The following is a 21681-nucleotide window of genomic DNA, read 5'->3' on the forward strand; positions in this document are numbered from 1 at the left end:
GCATTGCCCTCCCTTCGGTTCCTCGACCCTTCGACTGATATGCTTCACAGCCATCATCAAAACACAGGGGTCGTTTTTTTTTTTTCCTGTTTTTATTTTTAATAATATTCTCACACAAAAATCACCGAAAATAGGGTAGGGATGGGAAGCCCCCTCTGCCCCTGGGGCAGAGAGACAGTGCAGTGCGAGGGGGCGGGACTGTAAATCCCCCCCACCCCTCCGCAGCCCCAGCGGGAGAAAACGAACTAAGAAAATGAAAATAAAGCCCCAGAGAAAAATCACCCCAGGGTGTCCCTGCCCCAAAGAGGCCCTGCCCTGGGATGTTTCACGCCTTAAAAAAGGGGGGTATGTGTGTGTGTAGGTGTCCACTGTTTTTAAAATGGCCGAGGCTGGGGAGGACAGGGTTCCTTTCCTCATAGTTCTTTCTTTAAAACATTTTTTTATTTTATTTATTTATTTTTTTTACAAAATACCATTTCAGTTCCCACTTCTTCCCCTACAGTACAGGAGTCGCTCACCCTCAGGTGGGGTTGGGGTCGGGTCGGGAGTGGGGGTACTGGTCCAAGAAAGTGCAGGACGTAGGGGAGGGGAGCAGGTTTGAGCACCATGAGAGCCCGGCTGGAGCCGCGGGCGGGCGGAGACGGACGGGCCAAGCCCGGACATATACTGGGGCGCAGGGAGGGCCCAGGAATGGGCCTCCCAAAGAGGCAGGAGGGATAGCTTGGGGGTGTAGGAGGTCGGGTTTTCCCAAAAAAAAAAGAAAAAAAGAAAAAACAAAACAAAAAAACAAAACCCAAAAAATGAATAAATAGAGGTGAGTGGGACTGTTATAAATTAAAAACCAAAAACAAAAAGAACAAAAATACGAATCATAACCGAGTGAATAAACAAGAGACATATACAGGGATCACAGCTAGCATTGGAAGTAAAAAAAGGAGGTCCTGGGGAGGGGTAAAGCCCATAGAAAGAATCTCATTAAAAACCTCGGCTGCCGAATGTCTATGTACACAACGAGCCGCGAACGTCTGCGCCGGCGGGCGGCGGGCGGGCGCGCGGCGGGCAGGCTTGAGGGAACCCGTATGTGACCCCCGCCGCCGCCGGAGCCTGGTCCTTGTGTCTGTTGCTAGAAAGGCCAAAGTCGGTGAGGGGAGGCGCTGGTGGGCGAGGGGCTGCCAGCCCCCTCCCCGTCTCCCATTTTTTTTCCTTTTTTTCCTCGTATTTGTTAAAAAAATTTTTTTCTTAATAAATTAAGTGAGGGGAGCTGCCAATAGGGTGGAAGGGCTGGGCCCAACCCCCTTCCCGGCCAGAGGCGGGACCTAGGTCCAGCCCAGGCGTGTGCTGGTGGCCCCGCCCGCGTGGGCGGGCGAGCGGGGCGTCCGGCCTCATCGCGACGTGCTGGCAGGAGCCTGCGGGGAGAAAGTGGGCAGCTTCAGTGGTGGGCGGGTGAAGCCGGTCGCACCCGCGCCCCCTCTGGATTCCCGGCGCTCTCACCAGTGTGAAGGCATCATAGGCCTGTGCCAGCTCCTCTGTGCGGTACTGCTCTAGCACCACCACGCCCTGTAGGCCCGCGCTGCGACGGCGCGCACAGCCCTCGCAGTGCACCAGGTACGTGTTTCGGCTGCCATTCTCACTTGTAACGAACAGGATGTTGAACACCTCCACCTGGCCAGGAGGAAGTGGCTGTCACTAGGAAGTCACTATTACCATTAGGGACCTTCCAGGCAGGGGAAGAACTTGCACACTTACGTCGCATTCGTTGCAGTAGTAGGCAGGCTCGTCCTTGACGCGGCCTTGGTAAGCGATTTTCTTCCCTGCTCGCACCAGGCTCTCCCGCTGCACCTGGCAGTGCTTCATTGACTGCAGGAGGCAGAACCTGAGCAAGACCCAAAAGTAGATGTTGAGACAAGACTCCAAAAGTGGTGCTAAAGCTGGAGGAGGCACATGGGCAGGGGTGGAGCTCCCAAGACCCTAGCCCCATGGAATTCCCTGGGCAGCCCTCCCTTTTCATTTCTGAGTTGCATTTCCTGTCTTGAATACGTCACACTTGACATTTCAAGGTTTTGTGTGTGTGTTTGGACCACAGGAAACAAAGGCTATGAGGCGAGAATGAGCCTTTGTCAGGCTCCCCAGCACAGTAACACTTAAGAACGTGCTGCAGACACAGAGGAAGAATGAGGAGAGTCAGGAAGAACAAGGGTAGGAAACAAGCCAGTGGAGGTGGGCTAATAACCAAACAGGGGTCTCACTTGATCATTTTGAACAAGTCAGGATCACTGATCTTGACCGTTCGAGCTACGTTCCAGGACACATGAATCATGGGTACAATGGACTTGACGTTCTTCACCTCGTTCCACTCATATCGCTCCAGGGCCAGCTGGTATTGATAGGCTGTAGGCCAGAGGAAGTCAGGCAGAATTCGCAACCAGCCCCCTGCCCCTCCCTCAGACTGTGACTCTCCAGACCCAGCTCTTTCCAAGAGTTTGCTCCTCACACCCTTCACTGTACCATGATGACCCGACCCCTGCCTCTCACCGGTGAGGGGCCCCACGTTCCAGGCAATGTTGTTGCACCAGCCAGTAGCCTGCACCCAATGCACAGTCCCTGCATTAATCCACACAAGGTCTCCAGGGCGCTGCACGAAGCGGTAAACAGGAATATTGGACGCATAGAGGTCATCCAAGATTGGCCACCAGGAACCAGTCAAGTAATCCACACCATGCCTGCGGAGTGGGCAGTCAGAGGGTCAGGTGGGAAACACAAGGACCCGATGTGATTGGGTGACTAGCAAAGGGTGGTGCGCACCGATCGCAGAAGGCGCTGATGGTCTCCCAATAGTGCTCATGTACCGCGAACCACTCGCAGTCCCCGGGGCCAATGTTGATATTGACAGAGCAAAAATTGTTATTCTCCTGGTGGCCTGCAGAGGGAGACAGAACGTCACGGACGGTCCAATGCAGGCACGCACAGAACAACCCCACCCTTTGCCCTCATTGGCTAAGACCTAAGCATTGAGTGCGCATGCGCAGAGTGAAAAGCACACCTGGCGTTCGACTGCCAGGGACCTTCATGTATAGCTGCACGGTGTTCATGCCCAGGATGGTGTGTCCCACATGGCTAAGCATGTTGCCTGTGGATGTTACTCGCATGAAGGCAGGCAGTTTCAGCAGCTCCTGTAGTTGTGGCTTCCACCTGTGAACACAGGAATGGGGATGAAATTAAAAGGGTATCCCAAACCAGTACCTAGCAGGTTTCGTCCCAATTTCACTGGTCTATCCTCACTTACCTCTTGGCATCAGACAGGTCGATGTTTGTGCCAAACTTGATGATGTGATGGTTCTTGGGGTCTGGTGCACTGCTGCTGGGGCAAAAGCACAGACAGGTTGATGGCAAACCAAGGGAGAAGAGCGAAGCAGGAAGGGGACAAAATTATCCTTTACCTGGGAGAGGTTCCTGTAGTGCTGTCTGGTTCCTCGGATTCCTCATCCTCACTCTCCTTCTCCTCCTGCTTGGTCAGACAGGTCCGCGGGTCTGGGTCAGTGACTGCCTGAAGCCCACTGAAGTCAGACCCCAGCACCCTGGTCCCACTTGTGCCTGATGCTCACCTGCAGTGACTCCTGGAAGGACGAAGCCTGGTACTGTGCATATTTAGCGATGGTGGTGTGTGAACGGGAGCTCTCACAGGGCCAGATCTGTCTGGTACCTGTCAGATCCCAGTTCTCGTCTGAGGGCTGCTGCACTTGGGTACGGACCTCCACTGTGTGTTCACCGCTCGCCTCTACCAGAGTCTTGGTGGAAAAAAGGCCTAAGTCTGAAGGGAATGCCAAAAAGGATGCCAATCAGGTCAGAAGGCTCAACTCACCTGCTCCCTTCCTGGCCAGGACTGTGATGAAGTGGATATAGATTTAGCAGTACTCAGCACCAAGGAATAGGCGCGAGTCACAGCCCTAGGAAGCTGACAAGGCTGGCTCCTGCCCAGCCCTTCTCCAACTACTTCATGCCTCAAGTCTCTACTAGAATTCTCAGACATGCATATGCCCACATGGTAGGCAATCAATGAATGGTTCAAGTGATAGATGAAGTTGAGCTTAGAATGTCTCCCAAATTACTCACTGGGAGGAGAGAATGCATGGATATAAAGGAAACAAGATTGACTTTGATATTTCCTTGTTTCCTCTAGTTTTATACTACTTAAAATTTTATATAAGGGCTGGAGAGATGACTCAGTGGTTAAAAGCCACTGACTGCTCTTCCAGAGATCCTGAGTTCCATTCCCAGCAACCACATGGTGGCTCACAACCATCTGTAATGAAATCGGATGCTCTCTTCTGGTGTGTCTGAAGACAACGACAGTGTACTTACAATGTAAGGACAGTGTACTTACACAAAAAACAAATAAGCCTTTAAAAAAAGGAAAGAAAAATTTTGCAGAAAAAAACTAACCATGGGTCAGAAGTAGCCTATAATCCATTCTTTTAAATCTTTTTTGTTTATTTTGTTTTTTGGAGCCAGTGTTTCTCTGTGTAGCCCTGGCTGTTCTGGGACTCTGCAGACCAGGCTGGCCTCAAACTCAGAGATCCGCCTGCCTCTGCCTCCCAAGTACTGTGCCATCCCCGCCCCACCGTTCTCTGCATTCTTCCTCACTAACCACTCCTGAGATCTATCTTCCAGAGGGTCTACTGCTGGGGTCAGAAATGAGAGGCGAGAGGACCTCCAGGCTGCCTGACACACTACTCAGCACTCCTCAGCTCCTCAAACATGGCCTATGTGTGACTGAGTAAGCTCCTTCACTGTGGCAACTCTAAAAGCACGGAGGTGGGAGGTGGTTCTCAAAGGGTCCCATATGCCACAACCCTTACAGCCCTGCACATGCTTTCCCCCAAACTCACTGAGCCGAAGTGAACCTGCCAGGCCCCTGATGACAGTGATGGGGTTCCGAGGATCTGTACAGAACTGCAGCAGGACCGGCGAGAAGGCGTCTCGTTTGCTCTCCAACTGAGACAACCAGGAGACAGTGGGGTCAGAGCCCTTTCCCAGGCTCTAAGCACTCCAATTCAGCCCTTTTGGGAAGGGTGGTTCTGAGGACAGGCGGCATACATACATAAATGCTGGGTGTAGGAGGGTTGAGTTTTTCCCGGGGCAGCTTCTCCTCAGTGTTGATCTTCGGTTTCACAGACTGGGCAGGGGAAAGGTAGGACTCTCGGAATTTCCCTTTCACCTTGGCATTCCTGTGAGAAGACCACAGAGTAAGATCAGGAACATGAGGTAATCTCCAGGACAAGCCTTAGTTACTACAGCCTCCAAACTCACTTGCTGGCACGCATGACATCAGCAGCGCAGTGGCTGATGGTGAGGTCTGCCATGCGCAGCCGCCGCTCTTCTACTTCAGAGGCGATGAAGGTCTCTTTGTCCCCACTCTCCACCTTGATGAGCCTGATCTTCAGCTCCTTAGGTGGCCCCTCACTAAGTGACCGAAGCTTCAGCATATCTGCACGGCTCACACCTGGAGGCCCTGGAGCTTCCTCTCGAGTCTTCTTCCCAGGGACAGGAGCTGATGGGGGTGTTGGCTGAGCAGAGGGGGCAGGAGCAGGTGGGGGCGCTGGAGTTGTGGGTGTCTTGACTTTGGAAGCCCCACCTACATCAGGCCGGGCCTTCTCCCGGCCCTGGATCTCTTCACTCTGCAAGTCCAAGTTCCCCAGCACCCTTCGGCTTTTTTCTTTGGGAGCCTTGGCCTTGGCCTTGGCCCTCCCCTCACGGGGCCTACGACCCACACTGTCCCTACAGGTCCGTCTGTGCCGCCGATGATCCTTCTGACGACGCTTACCACTACCTGGACCTGCTGCCGCCACTGCCACTCCCCCACTCTCCTCCTTGGCCTGTGCAGGAGGTGGCTGTGGCTCAGTCCCACTGTCCACTGGGTCTGCTATGTCCACTGGGTCTGCTGGGTTGATGGCACTCCGGCCCACCCGCTCTACAAGGGTCTCACAAGCCCGACTGATTTCTTCTAGCACCTCAGACTCAGAACGAGCAGGGGGCAGCGGCAGAGGTGGGGGCAACTGGGCAGGGGTCACGGGGCCTGGTGCTGGCTCTTCACCTGCCCTGCGCTCCCGGACCCAAGGCCCGCCTGAGGTAGAGAACTGAGATGACGAGGAAACAGAGGGCTTGGGGGAGCCCTGGGCGCTAGGGGCCACTGAAGTGGGTGGTGGGGCGGTAGCACCTGATGCAGGACTAGGGGAATACTGAGTGGCGGGCACGGACCCGGGCCTGGTTGAAACGGCTGCTCCAGTCCCCCGATAACAGTACTTTTGCCCCTCAAGAACAGAGGCCAATGATTTGAGCAGGCTGGCTGGGCTGGCTGGTGGAGGTGGTGGGGGCTGGGGTGGTGGAGGAAACTTGGCTAGAGGCGGTGGTGGTGGCAGGGCTGGTGGTGGCTTCTTCTCCTCTTCTTGGGTGGTGGTGGTGGTGGTGGTGGTGGTGGGAGTTGCAGCAGCAGTGGTGGCAGCTGGGGCTGTGTCACTGGGAAATGAAGACTGTAGAGATGCAAAGGGCTCTTTGAGTGGGGGTGGGGGAACCACGCCTGCCTCTTGCTGCTGCTGCTCTTCCTCCTTTCTAATGGATTCATCCAGCATCTTCATGATGTTAGCTAGCCCATCAGGGAGGATCTTGAATTCAGCTGGCTCTTCAAACTGGTCCTCCAGTGGAGTTGGTGGAAAATCAAAGAGCCTCGGGCCTCGGGCAGGCAGCTCTCCAACCCCAGGTGGCACAGGCTGGGGGGCTTTACTCAGAGAGCCTGGAGGTGGCCCCTGCCCCACCTCGGGGGTCTTTGGGAAGGAGACCCTGGGCCGGGGGCTCTCCGAGCGCCTGAAGCTTCCTGAGGTATTTTGGTGGCAGGAGGAGGGAGGGGCTGGAGGCAGGGCAAGAGTCAGTGGTGGAAGAGGTGGGTCCTGGGAGCTCAGTGTTGGGCTAGATGGCCTGGGAAGGGGGTCTATACTTCTGGCCAGATAGGGAGGTGGTGGGAAGGGCACAGGCCCAGTAGGACTACTGCTGTGGCTGTTGCTGCTGCTGCTGCTGCTGCTGCTGGTGGTTGGGGGAGTGGGAGGGGTATGCGAATCCTGAGTGCCCACAGAAAAGCGGGGGTTTGGAGGCCCCAAGAAGCCATCACGGTGGGGAAGGGGTGGGGGAGGAGGACGGGGAGGTCCCTCAGCACCAAAGAAGAGCTCCCCTAAGATCTCTCCATCCTCTCGAGCTGAGCGGCAGGCTGAGCCCTTCATCCAAGCAGGGGGTGGTGGAGGGCGCAAGAGGCGAGGACATGGGGGTGGAGGGGATGAAGGGGTCCCAGATGGTAGGGATAAGTGGGGAGCGGCAGCAGGGGCTGTCAAAAATGGTTTCCGACTGCTGTGTGCGGAGGGACCCAGGCGGGCCTGGTGAGGGGCTATCTCCAACGCAGGGTTTTGGTAATGGTCAGCGCCAGGCTGCAAGTGGAGAATGGAGAGGTCACAGTGCTGCTCTGGCCCCCTCAGACAACTTCACCCACCTTCAACCCAAGATCAGAACGTACAATGCCTGGGCTCGGCTCCACACCCCGAAGACCAGTGTTGTTACTGCTACTGCTGCTGCTGCTGCTGGTGCCGGGGAGGCCAGGGGGCCGGGAAGGGGCGTAAGGCACGCAGGCGGTAGATGCTGCTGGTGAAACGCTGGAGTCCATCCGCGACCTCTGAACTCTGCTCTCTCTAAGGTCACTTCCGGGGGGACGGGTGGCAGGCAGGCAGCCATGGCTCTCTGCTCCTGGGGGTCGGGGACCTGGACCAAGGGGTGTGGCCGGGCCCAGCCGGTGGCTGGGCGGATGAGCAGTGTAGGCAGGAGCTGGGTATGGATGAGGGTGAGGCAGCGAGTGCCGCTGCTCCTATGGGAGATGAATGAGGTCACCAAAAGAGGAATGAAGAAGACAGAATTTACAAGAAGTAAAAGGTAATCGGGATTAAAGAGGGGCTCACCTGGCGCTCTGGGGGTGCTGAACCCTTGCGCTCAGGGCCCCAAGCATCTCCATGCAGGGTATTCCACAGCCCTGGTTTAGTCAGCTGAAATGGGGGGCTAATAGCCAGGCCAGGCAGTGTGGCGGGGTGGGGGTGGCGGGGTGGAGGTGGGGGGGGTGGTGGTGGAGGGAGTGGCAGACCCGGGGGAAGGCCAGCCTAGAAGAGAAAAAGAGTGTAAAGATCCTACTCCTTGCCCCAGTTAGGCATTCGCTCCACCTGCTGACCATGTACAACCAACCTACCTGTTCAGAGCTGCAGCCTCTCCTGCGCTTGCCTCCAGGGCTGAGGCCTTCCTCTCCTGAGGGGCCTGAGAGTGCGGCAGGAGGCATAGGCTGGACCACTGGGGGTTCAGCAGATCTCTTCACTGGAGGGCCCCCTCGCTTAGCCCCATAGTTCCGTTTGTGCTGAGAAGAAAGACATAGCGGAGTGAGCGTTGGCCTGCCACGATTCCCTTCCCACAGGCAATCACTTAGCCTCAGCCTCACCTCAAGGTGCAGCAAATTCCATACTTGCTCCAGGGGAGGCAGGACCTTGGCTCTGTGCTGACAGGAACCAGCATGAAGGTTCCAGAGCTGGGCCTGAGAGGGTCGAAGGGCAGATTAAGATGAACTGGGGACATTGCGCTAGAAGGCACAACTTAGCCACCTCTGTTCTGCCTCATCCCACCTGCTGCAATCGGCCAATTCGGGGGCCCAGTTCAGCGAAGCTTCCTCCGTAGCGAAGGGCCCTGTGGTAGCAGCATATGGCCTCCTCGCTGTCGTGCTCCGACTCATACAACTGTCCAAGCTGTTCCCATAAGACCGGCTGGGCTGGCTCCCGGAGCAATGCCTGTACACAGCCATGTAGAGACTCCAACTTCCCATGGAGGGGTCTTGGGGTAGGAGTCCTACAGAGGACAAGGGATTGGGAAGGATCAGGCTTGGAGAACAAGGCCCCAACTCTCCTCCAGTCCTAGAACTTTTGAATTCCGCACTTACCCAGAAGCATAATAGGGCTTGTTAGGGTGCCCGGAGCTGTTGCCATGAGAGGGGGGTAAAGGAGCAGAGAGTGGGGGCTGCCCAATGCTGGCAGAGCATCTGTAAGAGAAAAGCTCAGCTGTGCACTGCCAGAAGGAGTACGCGTCCCCTAGAATGGGTAGTCAGAGGGAGCAAGGGCAGATGAGGCTGCTCTCTGGACCCACATGACCAAAACTCATGGGAAGTGACAACAGACAGGGAAGACTGGAAGAGAAATAAGTGCCTGGAGATAAATGGTCCAAATTCTCACCTGCCTCCAGGCAGCCATGAGTTTCGGGGAGGAGGATGGGGTGGGCAGGAGCTCCAAGCCCCAGCACAGCTCAAGCCCCCAAGGGCAAAGGCTTCCCGTGCAGAGCGGGCCCCTGGAGGGTCCACTGCCCGATGCATCCAGCCTAAGTCAGAGACAAGAGACCATGCTCTAGCAGGGAAGCAAAACATTCAACCGTGTTTTCAGCGAAACCAGTTCCAATCTTTCCCTTACCAGGTCAGCAGTGGCCCCAGGAGCCCTGGAGATGGGGCACAGCCCCCTGCCCCAGCTCTCTGGCCCGATGGTCCAGCTCCAACTGCCCTTAACAAGAGTGCCCACTGTTTCCAGGTGACGGTCTCTGGCCTTCTGCAACCAATTCTACAGAGAGAAGAAAAGAGTGCACTGAAGTTGCCAAAATAGTGAGGGCCCAAAGGCTGGTCTGAAATGTCAGTGCAGAAGACTGAGGGCAAGGAACCAAGGCAGACACCGGCAGAAGGAGCCCCTAAAAGCGGGCAAGTGGAGTAGCAGGAATATTGGACAAATAGCGGGGAGTCAGCGATGGGAACAACCCAGCCGGCCGCAACACTGTCTGACAGGCTTCCAATCCTGAACGACCTACCGCGCGCGCCTGCTTACCCAGCCTCCGTGGGAGCGTCCTCTCACAGCTTCAAGAGCTTCAGAAATTTAGCCAATCACAAGACTTCTCTATCCCCAGAAAGCCAATCATCACCCTTGTCTCCGCCTCAGTAACAGCCTAACAGGAACCAATAGGAGTAAGGTTAGCCGGGCACTGAGCGGCCTCCGGAGGAGGGGCCGTAGGGCCGGTCAGACAGGCTCGCCCTAGGGTGACCCCGATGTGACCCCAAGGTTCCCACCTAGGGTCCACATCTCCGATCAGAAACTGGTAGCCCGCAGGGCAGAAACAGCAAGCTAAGACTGAGAGTGAGGAAATCATTCACTAGCCGACCTGAGGGCAAGCTTCACACATCCACCGAACTGGCAATAGTCCCCGCCAGACTGTTCAAGTCGTCCTCTGTCTATCCGCCCCAAGGACGGACAACAGACCAAGGCAAAATGCAGACAAAGACATTGATACCCCTCCTCACTTCACATCACCCAACAATTGACTCTCCTCCACTCGATCACCCCGGTGATCTAGGTCTAGCAATTAGTAAATCCAGCACCCAGGCCCTCCCGCGCCTCTATCAGAACGCTCCACCTCCAGCGCCTGACCCTGTCCTAAATCATGGTCAAGTCCCCAGTCTCATACCAAGTTCCTCCAGCTCCTCCACTTTCCCTGGCTCTGAGTCTTCAATATCAGTCGACCCTCTCAGCCAGTCCCCCCAGCCCTCCAACTTCTGGGAAGCTGCGCGCCGTGGAGTGGCCCCTCTCGCGTGGCTCCTGTATCCTCTATGCCCTTTCCCTGCCGGGGCCACGCGGTTCCCCACGGCCCACGTGGCCCCCACCCCCCCCCAAGGGAGGGGGGATTTCGGGGGTTGCCCGTGACGTGGCTACTTGCGCAGCGGAAGCGGTGTGTGTAAGGGGGGGGTCCTTCAGGAGGGAGGGGAGGGCGGGGCCCAACAGGCAGTGACATCACCCCTGTCCCACTCTCACCGCCTACTCCCTTAAAGAACCCAGACCCCGTTTCACTTCCTCCTTCACGCCACCCCCCCTTACTCCTTCCCGTCGAAGCTGACTCGACCCACAACGGGCACAGTACTCCCCTTTCCTAGGCATGTTCCCTTTAATCCCAGCTTTGCCTTCTTAAATCTTAGAGCCCAGAAGCTGCTTCCCGGAGCATACCCCAGGTCCTGGCAGGTAGGGAGCCGACTCCGCTCCCGGGATCGGTCCATTGAGAGTCTAGAGTACAAAGAGCGGCGAGAGGCTAGTGTCGAGTACAAAGCCGCGGGGGCGGGGCTAGCGCTCCAGCTGGAGAAAGCGCCGGGCAGGAAGCCGGGGGAGAGCGCAGCGCGCGGCGAGGGGTTGGGGGCGGCTGGAAAGTTCGCCTTGGCCGAGAAGTCTGCACCGTGAGGAAATTTCCAACCAGCCCACAAAGGCAGAAGGGTTTCTGGCGAAAACAGTCTTCCCTCCCGCTGGGGCAAGGTCATCTGTGCGTGAAAGTGCTTGGACCCTACATACAGATCCCGCAGGCTGCTCCAGTCCGGGCCCGGTAGGACCTTGCGTTCCGCGGACTACTCAGTTCACGCGGAGCTCCGGTCAAAACTCTCTTGAGGCTGCAGTCTGTCAGTTACCAATCCCTGGGACGCGTACAACGCTAAACTGTGGTCAAGTGCAACCCAAACTGGCTGCCCCAGCCAAGCCCTGCGGGGGTAGAGAAACCAGACGTGGGCAAACGGCAGCTCGGGGTACCAGATGTCAGAAAAGCAGATCCCTGCTAAGGAAGTGGTGCCCAGAACTCTGCTAGTTACCAGGAAATGCAGCTTCCCCTTCTGCGATGATGACACTTCCCCTCTACCACTTCCCCTTTCCCACGGGGAACTGACTCAGCTTTCCCTAAACTAGCGAGTTCCGTCCCTCCAGTCCTCTTGATCTTCAGCCTTTATCCACAACCTCCCACGACGACACTATGGACTACAGAGCGCTCCAGAACAAAACTTCCTGTACCCTTAGCACAATCTCGCCAACCACCACGAATCTGTGTCCCCACCAGGGACACAGGCGCCTGACTTCCCATCCGCCCCACGAACAAAGCCTTTCTCAGGGTCTGAATCAGGCTTGGGGTGGGGGAGAGTGAGTCACTCCGAAAACCATCCCCCGTTCCCACTGACTCAGCCCCCGCCTCCCTCAACTCACACAGACACACAGTCAGAGGCAGACACAACTCCTCAGCCCACATACTGCTCACCACCGGTCCGCGGAATTTCCCCTCTGTCTCCCTCAAGACCGCCCCACCCCGCGCTGGGCAGCCCCGCCGCGGCACTCACACCTGTTCCTCAGTCGCCGCCGCCGTCGGCTGGCACGCCGTCCACTCTCACCTCCACTCTCGCTTTGAGGCAGGAATGGCCCTCCCCGACTCCCAGTGCTCATACTAACCAAGGGGAGGGAACAACCAGGGACAAGCACAAAGACAGACACCCACAGACTCCTCGAAGACAGACGGAAGGTAGACGCACATGTCCAGGGCCAGCCTGGATGGCCGACACACTTCTGAGGCTGACAATCCAACCTTCCCAACCCGACCTACAGCCCAAAAAGCCTGCCGCCCAGAAAGGGTTAATTCCACTTGAGTCGAAACCACGCCCTCTCCATCCGGGCACTCCCGGTAAAGCCGAGCTCCGCCTCTCGCATCCGGGATCTGGACTCCAGGACTTTAACCGATCCCCCCCACCCCCCTTTACTCCCAAGAGAGAACTACTCCATCAATCACACCCACTTAACTCTCTCTGGGCTCGGGTCAGAAGAGCCCCTCCGCGCAGCTCACGGAACGCGGGGTATAAGAGGGACGCTTGGCACGAGGCCTGCGACCTGCAAGTAGACATTGAACGATCAAAGACACCAAGACCCCGCAGACCGATTTTTCCTGAACACGCATTTAGCCAGCACCCACCGACTCGAAGGTGGGGCGGATCCAGGACCGACCCCCGCGGGTCCCATTCCTTCGCAGTCTTCTTTCGACATGGCGGAAGCTACTAAGTTACCGGCTCGCTTCTCACCTGGGAGAGCCGGTGGGAGAGGGAGGGCCGCGGGCTGAGGCTCCGCAGTGACTCAGCCACCCGGGCAGGCAGCCCGCCCGGGATTCCCTTCCCTAGCCTTCCCCCGCCGCCGGCCCCTCCCCGCCCCCATCGAGAAGTGACAGTGCTGGCCCGGGCGAGCTGGCCCGCTATGTGTCACTGCGGGTGTTTGTGTTTGCCTCTGACTGGGCGCTGTGTTCACCAGTCAGTCTAACAGGATCGACTGTGTGTGGGTCTTGGTGTCTGTTTGCACCTGCATATCTGCTCATCTTGTCTCCCCTCTGCGCCTGTGTCTGGCGCGTTCCTGTCATTATCCCTGTCTACATGACTCTGCGAGGCTGTCTCTTGTCTGTGTGTCTGGTTGGCTCCTGTCTCAGTCTTTTGTCTGGGTCTGCCTCTGCATCACTGTGGTGATCACGTGTGTCTGTGCACATGCCCTTCTGTGTTTGCTTTCACATTCTCAGAGCCAGGGAGACATTGTAGGCAGGCTTGAGGGGTTCTCTTAACTCCCCTGAATCCCCACTTACTGGATCAGTGTCCTGTTTAGTCAATTATTTAGGGCTCTGCCTTCAATCAAGTTCAGCCCCATTCCTCCACATCTTCACTTAAATCCTCACAGCTTCTTGTAGTTACCACGGTGGAAAGTGCTATCATTTACCAAATGGAGGCACTGTGTTGAACCTTTTAACTCTTCCCCAAAACCTGGCAGAGGAGGCACTTGATGGCCCTATTTTGGGAATGAGGAAACAGGCTGGGGAAGGCTTGGTAACTCAACCAAGATCCTTCTCAAATGAGCGGACAAGCTGGGCTTCTTCCCACAGCTCCGTTTTCTACACTGCTTCTGACCCGTTCTCCCTCAGTTTTATCCTTGCAGGCTCTCTCCTAGACCAGCCTGCCTCTCTGTTACTATCCCAAGTGTTTACAGCCTCCAAAGTAGATGTGGGTAGGAGGCTCTGCAGCAGATCTCAGAAGCCGTAGGTTTCTTGGCAATGAAGCACTCCATTCCCTTAAAACGTTCATTGAACACAAATCTACAAAGGCACCTCAACGTGCGAACCGTCATTCTAAACAGGACAGATAGGGAAAAAAATAGACCTACTCAAGAAACTCCATGAGCAATGGGGAAAAGCAATGAAGACTCAGAGAACTTAGGTTTCCAGCTTAGGGAAGATTCCTTTCTACTAGGGAGACGAAGCGGGGCTTTAGGAGGCGACTGGCAGAAGCAGAAGGACTGAGGAAAAGCAGGATAGTTGCCAGTTAGGTGCACAAATCTACAGTGCTTCACAGAGAGGATGGGCCAAAGAGCACTCAGGTGAGATGCAAGGCAGCCATGACAGGCATGGGCGAACTGCACAGCAGTGGCGTGGACCATCTCCTCACATCAGTTCCTAAACACCCTTTATCTGCATGGGGGAAAGCCTTCCCCTTCAACAGAAATTCCTCTGGGCTATAGAACAACTACATTCGGCCTGCAAGCCCTTGCTTTACTCTTTCCACAAATGAGTTTCTCGTGGCCCTGGGGGTGTGGGTTAAGAGGTTTTCAGGTGGTAGAGAGGCTAGCGAAGTACAGGGACAAACCACTCAGGAGATAGAGGGGCTCTGCATGTGAAGGGCTGAACCATTCAAGCACCACATGCTGGGGGGAGAGGTTCAGAGTTGGGCTGGACCATTCTGAGTGGGCATGAACCAGATCATAGCAAAGATTTTCAAACATGCCGTGAGGAGCTGGACGTGGGGGTCTGGGGTGACACTCAGCAGCTGAGCTTACCAGATGGAGTTGGAAGTGGACTGCCTCATTGGAACAAGCACTCCAGCAATGGGGCACAACAGAAGTCGTGGGGTGGGTCCTACTATGAGGCTGACATGGTGCCTGGGGGAACCTAAAAGAAAAAAATTCCAGTTAGAGGTGGGATCTCCCAGGATGGAGGAGTCAGTCCCCTTCGTTCCTTGCCCCTTGATTGACAAACCAGGCCCTAGAGGTCAGATGAGATGGGAGAATCAGTTTCCATGGCAACCTGGAAAAAAGCCATCTTCCAACCTTCCCTTCAGGAGGCAGCCTGGTTCAGGTGGTAAGGGAGCATATTGTGGCACCTCATTACCGGCCGGTGTCTGACTGGACTGATACTCTGGTGCAGGCCAGTTCCAGGGACATCTACAATCAAGTTCTGACCCCAGGGCACGTGGACCCTAGGCCTTCAGTTCTGCTACCTCCAACTCTAACAAGACACCATAGTCAACACCACCTTTTGGACTCTGACCCTTCCTGTTCCCTTAGGCTGGTGTAGGCAGGTCCTGGCAAGAGGCACAGGTGGTCAGACAAGATGAACGGGCCCAACAGGGAGGAGCCTTCTTCCTCTGCAGGAACTGTGACTGGGCCTGAGCTCGGAGGTAGCCTCTGTTGCAGGTTCCCTCCGTGTCACCTCCAAGGCCATATCCTGTTTCCCCATCACCTCCTTCCTCTATGTGGCCCAGGGAGGTGACTGGCCCACTCTCTTCCCTCCCAATCCTTAGACACAAAGAAGTAGGTATATTAAGACAAGTCTGAGGCCAAGACTTGGGAGTTGATAGCAGGGGTCAGACCTCACTCAACCCTCACCTCAGACTTACTCCTTGGGGACCAGTGTTTCCCTTTGGCCCCAGGACCTAAACACGTGGGCTCTCTACCTGGCCTCTCCATTTCCCAGCCTTCCGGCCCCCATCTTTCCCCCTGCCCCAGAGACTTAGGCCTCTGGCCTCCATGATGCAATGCCCTGCAAGCTTTTGTAGCTGCTGATGACACTGCCCCCAGGGGAGTGTTATTTCTGACCTAAGCAAGGCCCTTAAGGGGCAGTGGTCAGCTGCAAGCTGAGAAAACTCAGCTTGGCTAGGACCTTCTGGAGAAAAAAATGCTAGAGGCTGGAACCCCTCCTGACAGGGAGGCAAATTCAGGACTAAGGTGCTTACCCAGCAGTTGACAGCATTTGTGGATGTGGGGTAGGATAGCCTACAAGGAAGAAGGGGGGCCCCAGGCCAGACCAAGGGGGTCAGAAGGGTGTGTGATGGGTGTCTGGACGCCAGAGTGGGGGAGGGCCAACAGCCATTTAAAGGGCCAACCTCAGAACTTTAATCCCTTACCAGCCTTGGTCCCAAGCAGGAGGCTGTAATTCATCTGTCCAACAGCTGGGGTGGGGGTGGGGGGCATGTGCATGAGGAGGAGGGGCTGGGGCCTTCCTGTGCAAAGAACCAAACAACAAAAGGGGAAGCTGAAGGGCCAGCTCTAAAGTGCCCAGGTCACCCTGTTGCCCTGCAGGTCTGCCAGTGGCCCCCACCTGGTGGCCCACAGATTCTGTAGTTCAGAGTCACAGGTTCTTGGCCATGGAGTCAAAGGGCTCAAAGACGGGGTTCTGGAGAAAGCCCAGACTGAGCACCCTCAGGGCAGGCTGTCAACCCCTTCTTGCACCTTTCCAGTCCAGTAACTGTACTGGAGACCTGCAGGCCCAGTCCCAGACAGCCTCAAATGCCCTGCTCACCAGCCAAGCCTCTGTAGACACAGCCTGCCAGCTCCCCCTCCTGCCAGCACAGGGTGGCAGTGGCCACACCAAGGCTGTCCCTTTAAATCATTACCACCCCTGACGGTGTGGACAAACCAAGGGCCCTGCCCCCCAGGCAGGCAGCTTGCCACCACCCCCACTCCCCCCAGTCCCCAGATATGTAAGGGCCATTTAAAGGGACATCAGAGAGACAGCCTGGTCTCAAACAAATCCCCACCCCCCTCCTCACACACACTCACAGCCCCTGTCTCCAGCAACACATAGCCCCCATGCCTCTCCAAAGGGCCCCCAAATTCCGGTTTTCTCTCACCCCTAGAGACTGCTATGAGGAGAATGGGGCAAAGGAGACTGGGGGGAGCCATTAAAAGATAAGGACTCCCTCCTCCCTCAGAGCCCCACGAGACTGGTCGGAAGAAGCCAGGCTGAGAAACATCGAGACAGAACCCCAAAAGGTGCCTCGGGCAGAACAGGGGAGCACACACTGTGAGGTGGGGGGAAGGGAGTCAGGCTGCACGAGACAGAGGGTGGCGGAGCCAGCAGGCGACAAGCCCAACTCGCAGAAATGGAACAAGGAGGGCTGGGGGGAAAGGCAAGGCCTGGGAAATCGGGGAGATGGAAAGGGGTCGTCCGGGAGGGTGTGGAAGAAAATCAGACAGGGGGAGGGAGAGCCAGGCCAGGGTTACCTGCTGGGTGTCTGTCCCCGGCGGTGCCCCAGAGTCCGGGTAGGGAGGGGAAGCAGCAGGGGGGAGGGGGGCTGGGGGCAGGGGGAGACGGTCCCTCCTCTGCCTCCTGGGCCTGCCCCGGCGCTTGCAGCCTCTGCCTCCCTCCCTCCTCCTCCCCGTCCCTGAGTCCCGGAGTCAAACAAGAACTGTAGCAGGCTCTCCCAACCCCCTCCCTCCCTCCTCCTCCTCCTCGTCCTCCTCCTCCTCCTCCACCTCCTCCTCCTCCCCTCCCTCCCCACCAGCAGGCTCCCTCCTCCTCCCTTCCGGTCTCTTCCTTTAACTACCGGCTCCCCCAGCCTCCCCCCACTAGTCTCTCTCCACCCACCCACCCACCCCAACCTTTTACACACCCCTTTAGCCTAGCCATGTCCCCGCTAGGGAAACTGTGGAGTCCCTTTGCAAAATGAAAGGCTCCAGAGAGCAACATGGGAGGGAACCAGAGTATCGCTTGAAAAATCACAAGCCACAACGTAATTATTTTAACAGCCAAAGGAATATAGTCTTAGCTATTTTTTTAGGAGGGGAAAAATAAGCCTAAAGAAAGCAGTCCAAATCTGACTAAAGCCCACATCAAATAAGGTACATAAAGTAGTCGAGGCTAATCCCTGACACCCCACACAAAACACACACTCCAGGTAGCAAAATTCCCCCACTCTTTACCCAATCCCTAGCGAGGGCTACTTTAGAACAGGTCCACCCACTATAATAACTAACACCATTTAATAACACGTATTTCGTGACACTCATTCGGTATTAATTTTATACCGACCACTGTGCTAACTGCTTTGCATAAATTATTTCACTACCCCTCCCATCAGCTAGAAGGTAAGTATTGATATTTAAATGTCCCAGATTAAGGATAGGAGGTTCTGAGAGGATGTGACTTTTCTGAGTCCCACTGAGTGGCAGAGCTAGGATTAGAATTCAGGTTTGAGCTGACAGTCCAAATTCTAAGGCACATGAAAGGAGACTCTAATACGATCACCAACTCCAAGATTGAACAGAGGGCAGCCATAACTATCGCCGAATTTCTCTCCTCAAAGTGGGCAATACCAGAAGCCATCTACCTACCTACACAGATAAAGACCTTGACTTTTCTACCTAACTCTGTTTCCTCGGTTTGGTGAGGGGAGGTGAAGGGGGTGTCAGGGATGAACTGGTGCGAATACCCACATACAGCTCTACTCTTAGGGGCAGCTGTCTTGCAACTACACCCACTTCAACTCAAGATGGGAAAGGGGCAACATGACACTGGGCCATGCAGCAGGTGGGAAAGTAAAAAGACTTCCCGGAGATTCTTCCTAGGGCGAGCGGGAGGAGTATGTGGGTGGGGGTGGGGGTAGTAGTGGGGACTAGAGAGGAAGTTTTTCATGGCAATCTAGGAAGAAGAGAAAAAAAAAGACCGAGAATTCTCTCAAGCCAGCAAAGGGGCAAAATCTTTCACGCCACACCACACCCGCGCCCCTCCCCCTCACTAAACTCCAGGCCAGGGTTTCCCACCTGCAGGATGCTAATGCCAAGGGAAAGGAAAGGAGAAAGAGATGGCACGGGACTGGAACGGGACTTCGGGCAGAGGTGGGAGGGGATGGAAACGGGAGGAGATCGCATTGCCTGGCAACCGTCCCGGGGCACGTGCACTGGTGACATCATCCCAGGCCACCTCGAACACAGACCTTTGACTCCTACCAGGGCGAAGAAGCTGCTGGCTGGCTACGTTTCCTGAGAAAATAGCTTTAAGAATTCTAGAACCCAAAAAGGAGACGAAGGAGGGAACCCAGGCGTCCTGCCTTTATCTCTATTAACCCCAGCAGAACTAATCCTAGGGAATCCGGTCATTCGCCTGCCTCCTCCTCTCAGCCTCCAGCCTTGACCTCCCAACCCACATTTCTGACTGTCCCGACACACCCCTCGGAAATACTGTGCCTTCTTTCTTCTGGGCTTGATCCCTGGTTAGGGGAGGGAGACTAAGGACCGGGCACCAACCAAGTCCCGCGGGACTCCGTCTGCTATCTGCAGGATCCCTTGTGCCCCAGCTGGCCGCCAGCCGGAATCTGTCTGGGTCCCCAACTCTCCCGCCCCTCCCGCGCTGTTCCAGGGCGGAGTCTGTGGAGTTGAAATCAGGACACGCCGAGAGGAAGAGTTATATAACCCTCTGGAGAAGCAGAGAAGGACGAGTGGAGACGGGGACAGACAGCCCGAAAGGAGCCAAGGGAAGTGTAAAGAACGCCAGAGCGTGCTACAAGGAAATGTTAAGGAAGGGAAGGGAAAGGTTTAGTTTGCCTATCAAAAAGCATAAAGGGCATAATGACCCTCTGGCCAAGAAGGTCCTGGGCCTCAAGGGGCTTCTTACAGTGTCCTGCCGGGTCACTAACTGCAGCTAGGTCTGGGTGGGTTAAGCCTTAGGAAGGGGCGCTTGTACCCACTCCCTTTCTTTTGTGGAAACAACCTAAGCTAGAGCTCGGGAAAGCCGCTACTGAGCCTAGGGGGCCCGGAAACCACAGCTCCGCCCAGCCCACCTGGGAGCTTGGGGCGCCAGCTGGGGGTGGCAGTGGGGAACACTGTTAGCGGGCCTTCCCTTGAGAGGCTGACATTAACAGTCGACTCCCGGTTAAAGAGCCCTAACCCACCCAGACGTCTGGGCCCGCAGGGGTTGAGAAACACAACCCTGGACTAGTTTGCAAACACAGACTGACGACCTGAGGCAAGGGGGGGGAGGCTTGCGAAGACTCGCCGCGCAGGCGCAAGAGACTGTCTGTGCCTGGGCGGTGGAAGGGGTTGTACAGGGAGTGAAGCGTGTGGGAGTGCACGTGCGGATCCTGGGTAGCCACCGCCTCCCCCCCCCCCTTCCACCTCCTCCCTTCCCCTCTATTCAGTCTCTCTATAATGACAGCTTCCCATTGGTCACTAGGGCCCTGACGTAGTCGACGTCCGCTAAAGCGGATTGGACTGGAGGGAGTGAGTTTGGGAATCTGGAGTTGGACGTTCGTTGGCCTGTTACTCTGGCAACTGGGCAAACAACCCTTGCGAGCAACGGAGATCCGACCCGCTTTAATCTGAACGACCACTGGGTCCATTCCTATCGCACCTCAGTTACTTCTTTTCTCTCGGAGTTCACATCGCCCGGAACTAGGTGTTCTGTCTCCGACCTTCCCCACACTCTAGCTCCCCCACCCCAAGACACACTCACAGGCCGCAACAAGTCAGAAACGAATCTACAGTTTAGTGACCAACTCAACCCACATGCCACTTCACCAGTGTTTATTCTAGGCCGAAAAAGCATAGTGTCTAGCCCTGTCCCTAGCTTCTGTTCTTTACCCATATGCTTACAATTTCCCGGGACAGGGGCGGGTGCCAGACAGATGACAGGGAATCAAAGGAACCTCAGCGAACCTTTCTCAGGGGTACGTGTCACAGCTATATCCCCCAAGACGCATGACCCTCAGCTCTGCTGGGCGTCTCATCCTCGCCATCTCGTGGCTACGTGGGAGAAAGGGCCAGAACCCAGTGAAGGCTAAGGATCTGAAGACGGAAAAGTGAGGAGGGCACCGGGGACTAGGGGAACGAACCAGGCGAGGCCGAAAACAGAAGGTGCGGTGGAGTGGGGTGAGACGGAAAAGCTACCGCTCCTGGAGAGATGGTGAAAGTCAAGAATACATACACGTCTCCCCGGGGGAAAGAGCTGAAGGAAGCCTTCAAGTGGGCCCGTAACTGGAGGCTCACTTTGCCTGATCAATTTTGACCTCTGTGAGCCAGCCCCTAGGCCTAGACCTATCCGCAAACTGACCTTATAGTCTTGTTCCTCAGGACTGCTAAGCCCCGCCCTAGTGTCAACTCCCCATCCCAAGCGGGACTGGGATTACTTTTAGGCCCTCTTGACCTTTAGAGCCAAGACCACAGTTTTTCCACTACCTTTACCTTGTTCGCTTTTGGGGGACTTGGATGTCCTGCGTCCCCACTTTGCCACTGCTTTTCACAAGACTCAAATGCCCATCCCTAGCCCGACCTCTCTAGAGTCTGACGTCCCGCCCCTCCCCCTTGCAAGGAGATGGTCTCCCTCTTTCCAAAAGTCCTTGCGACTCCCCATTACCTGGTTCTGGGGGTCCCAGATATTCAAGATCTTCAAGGCCTCTTGGGGGTCGAGCGGCCCCCCCTCTCCCAGAGAGGGGTTGGGGGGGCCACTCTACCCCGTGGCGCAGTTTGATTTTCCAACACAAACACCCGCACCCGCCCCCCTTCCACAGCCCCGCCCCCGATTCGTGGTCCCGCCCCTCGGCGCTGAAGTCCCTCTCTCCGGCTCCGCCCTGTCCTCGGTCCCGCTCCCCTCAGCTGTAGTGTCAGATAAGAATTCCGGGTAAGGATTGCGAGGCTTAATGAGGGTGCAGTGTATAGAGCCCATCCTGGACCCTTACCTGACAAATCTCTATTCCATTTGGATCCCGCGCCC

The 21681-nt window shown here is 56.1% G+C and overlaps 1 protein-coding gene across 12 annotated transcripts; it reads right to left on the reverse strand.

Moving 5' to 3' along the window:
• Window positions 1-422: 422 nt before the first annotated feature.
• Window positions 423-21456, reverse strand: Kdm6b (lysine demethylase 6B). Of its 12 annotated transcripts, none has more exons than XM_032914532.1 (24): window positions 21325-21456; window positions 14754-14865; window positions 9930-10047; window positions 9528-9671; window positions 9297-9438; window positions 9008-9106; window positions 8697-8916; window positions 8516-8608; window positions 8273-8434; window positions 7992-8186; window positions 7556-7900; window positions 5308-7469; window positions 5099-5225; window positions 4887-4992; window positions 3603-3808; window positions 3438-3502; window positions 3284-3358; window positions 3041-3189; window positions 2803-2917; window positions 2533-2720; window positions 2247-2388; window positions 1747-1873; window positions 1492-1662; window positions 423-1406 (listed from the first exon to the last, which is right to left on the reverse strand). In XM_032914532.1, exons 5-24 carry the CDS (start codon window positions 9431-9433, stop codon window positions 1383-1385), a joined length of 4908 nt encoding a protein of 1635 aa, XP_032770423.1. In that variant the 5' UTR covers window positions 9434-9438; window positions 9528-9671; window positions 9930-10047; window positions 14754-14865; window positions 21325-21456; the 3' UTR covers window positions 423-1382. The 12 variants fall into 12 exon arrangements, with proteins under 12 accessions (XP_032770423.1, XP_032770435.1, XP_032770424.1 ...); XM_032914544.1 differs by having other exon boundaries at window positions 3284-3355; window positions 21325-21455; XM_032914533.1 differs by lacking the exon at window positions 21325-21456 and adding an exon at window positions 17199-17263.
• Between the last annotated feature and the right edge of the window lie 225 nt (window positions 21457-21681).

This window comes from Rattus rattus, chromosome 9 (assembly GCF_011064425.1).
Source record: "Rattus rattus isolate New Zealand chromosome 9, Rrattus_CSIRO_v1, whole genome shotgun sequence".
NCBI classification, from domain to species: Eukaryota; Metazoa; Chordata; class Mammalia; order Rodentia; family Muridae; genus Rattus; species Rattus rattus.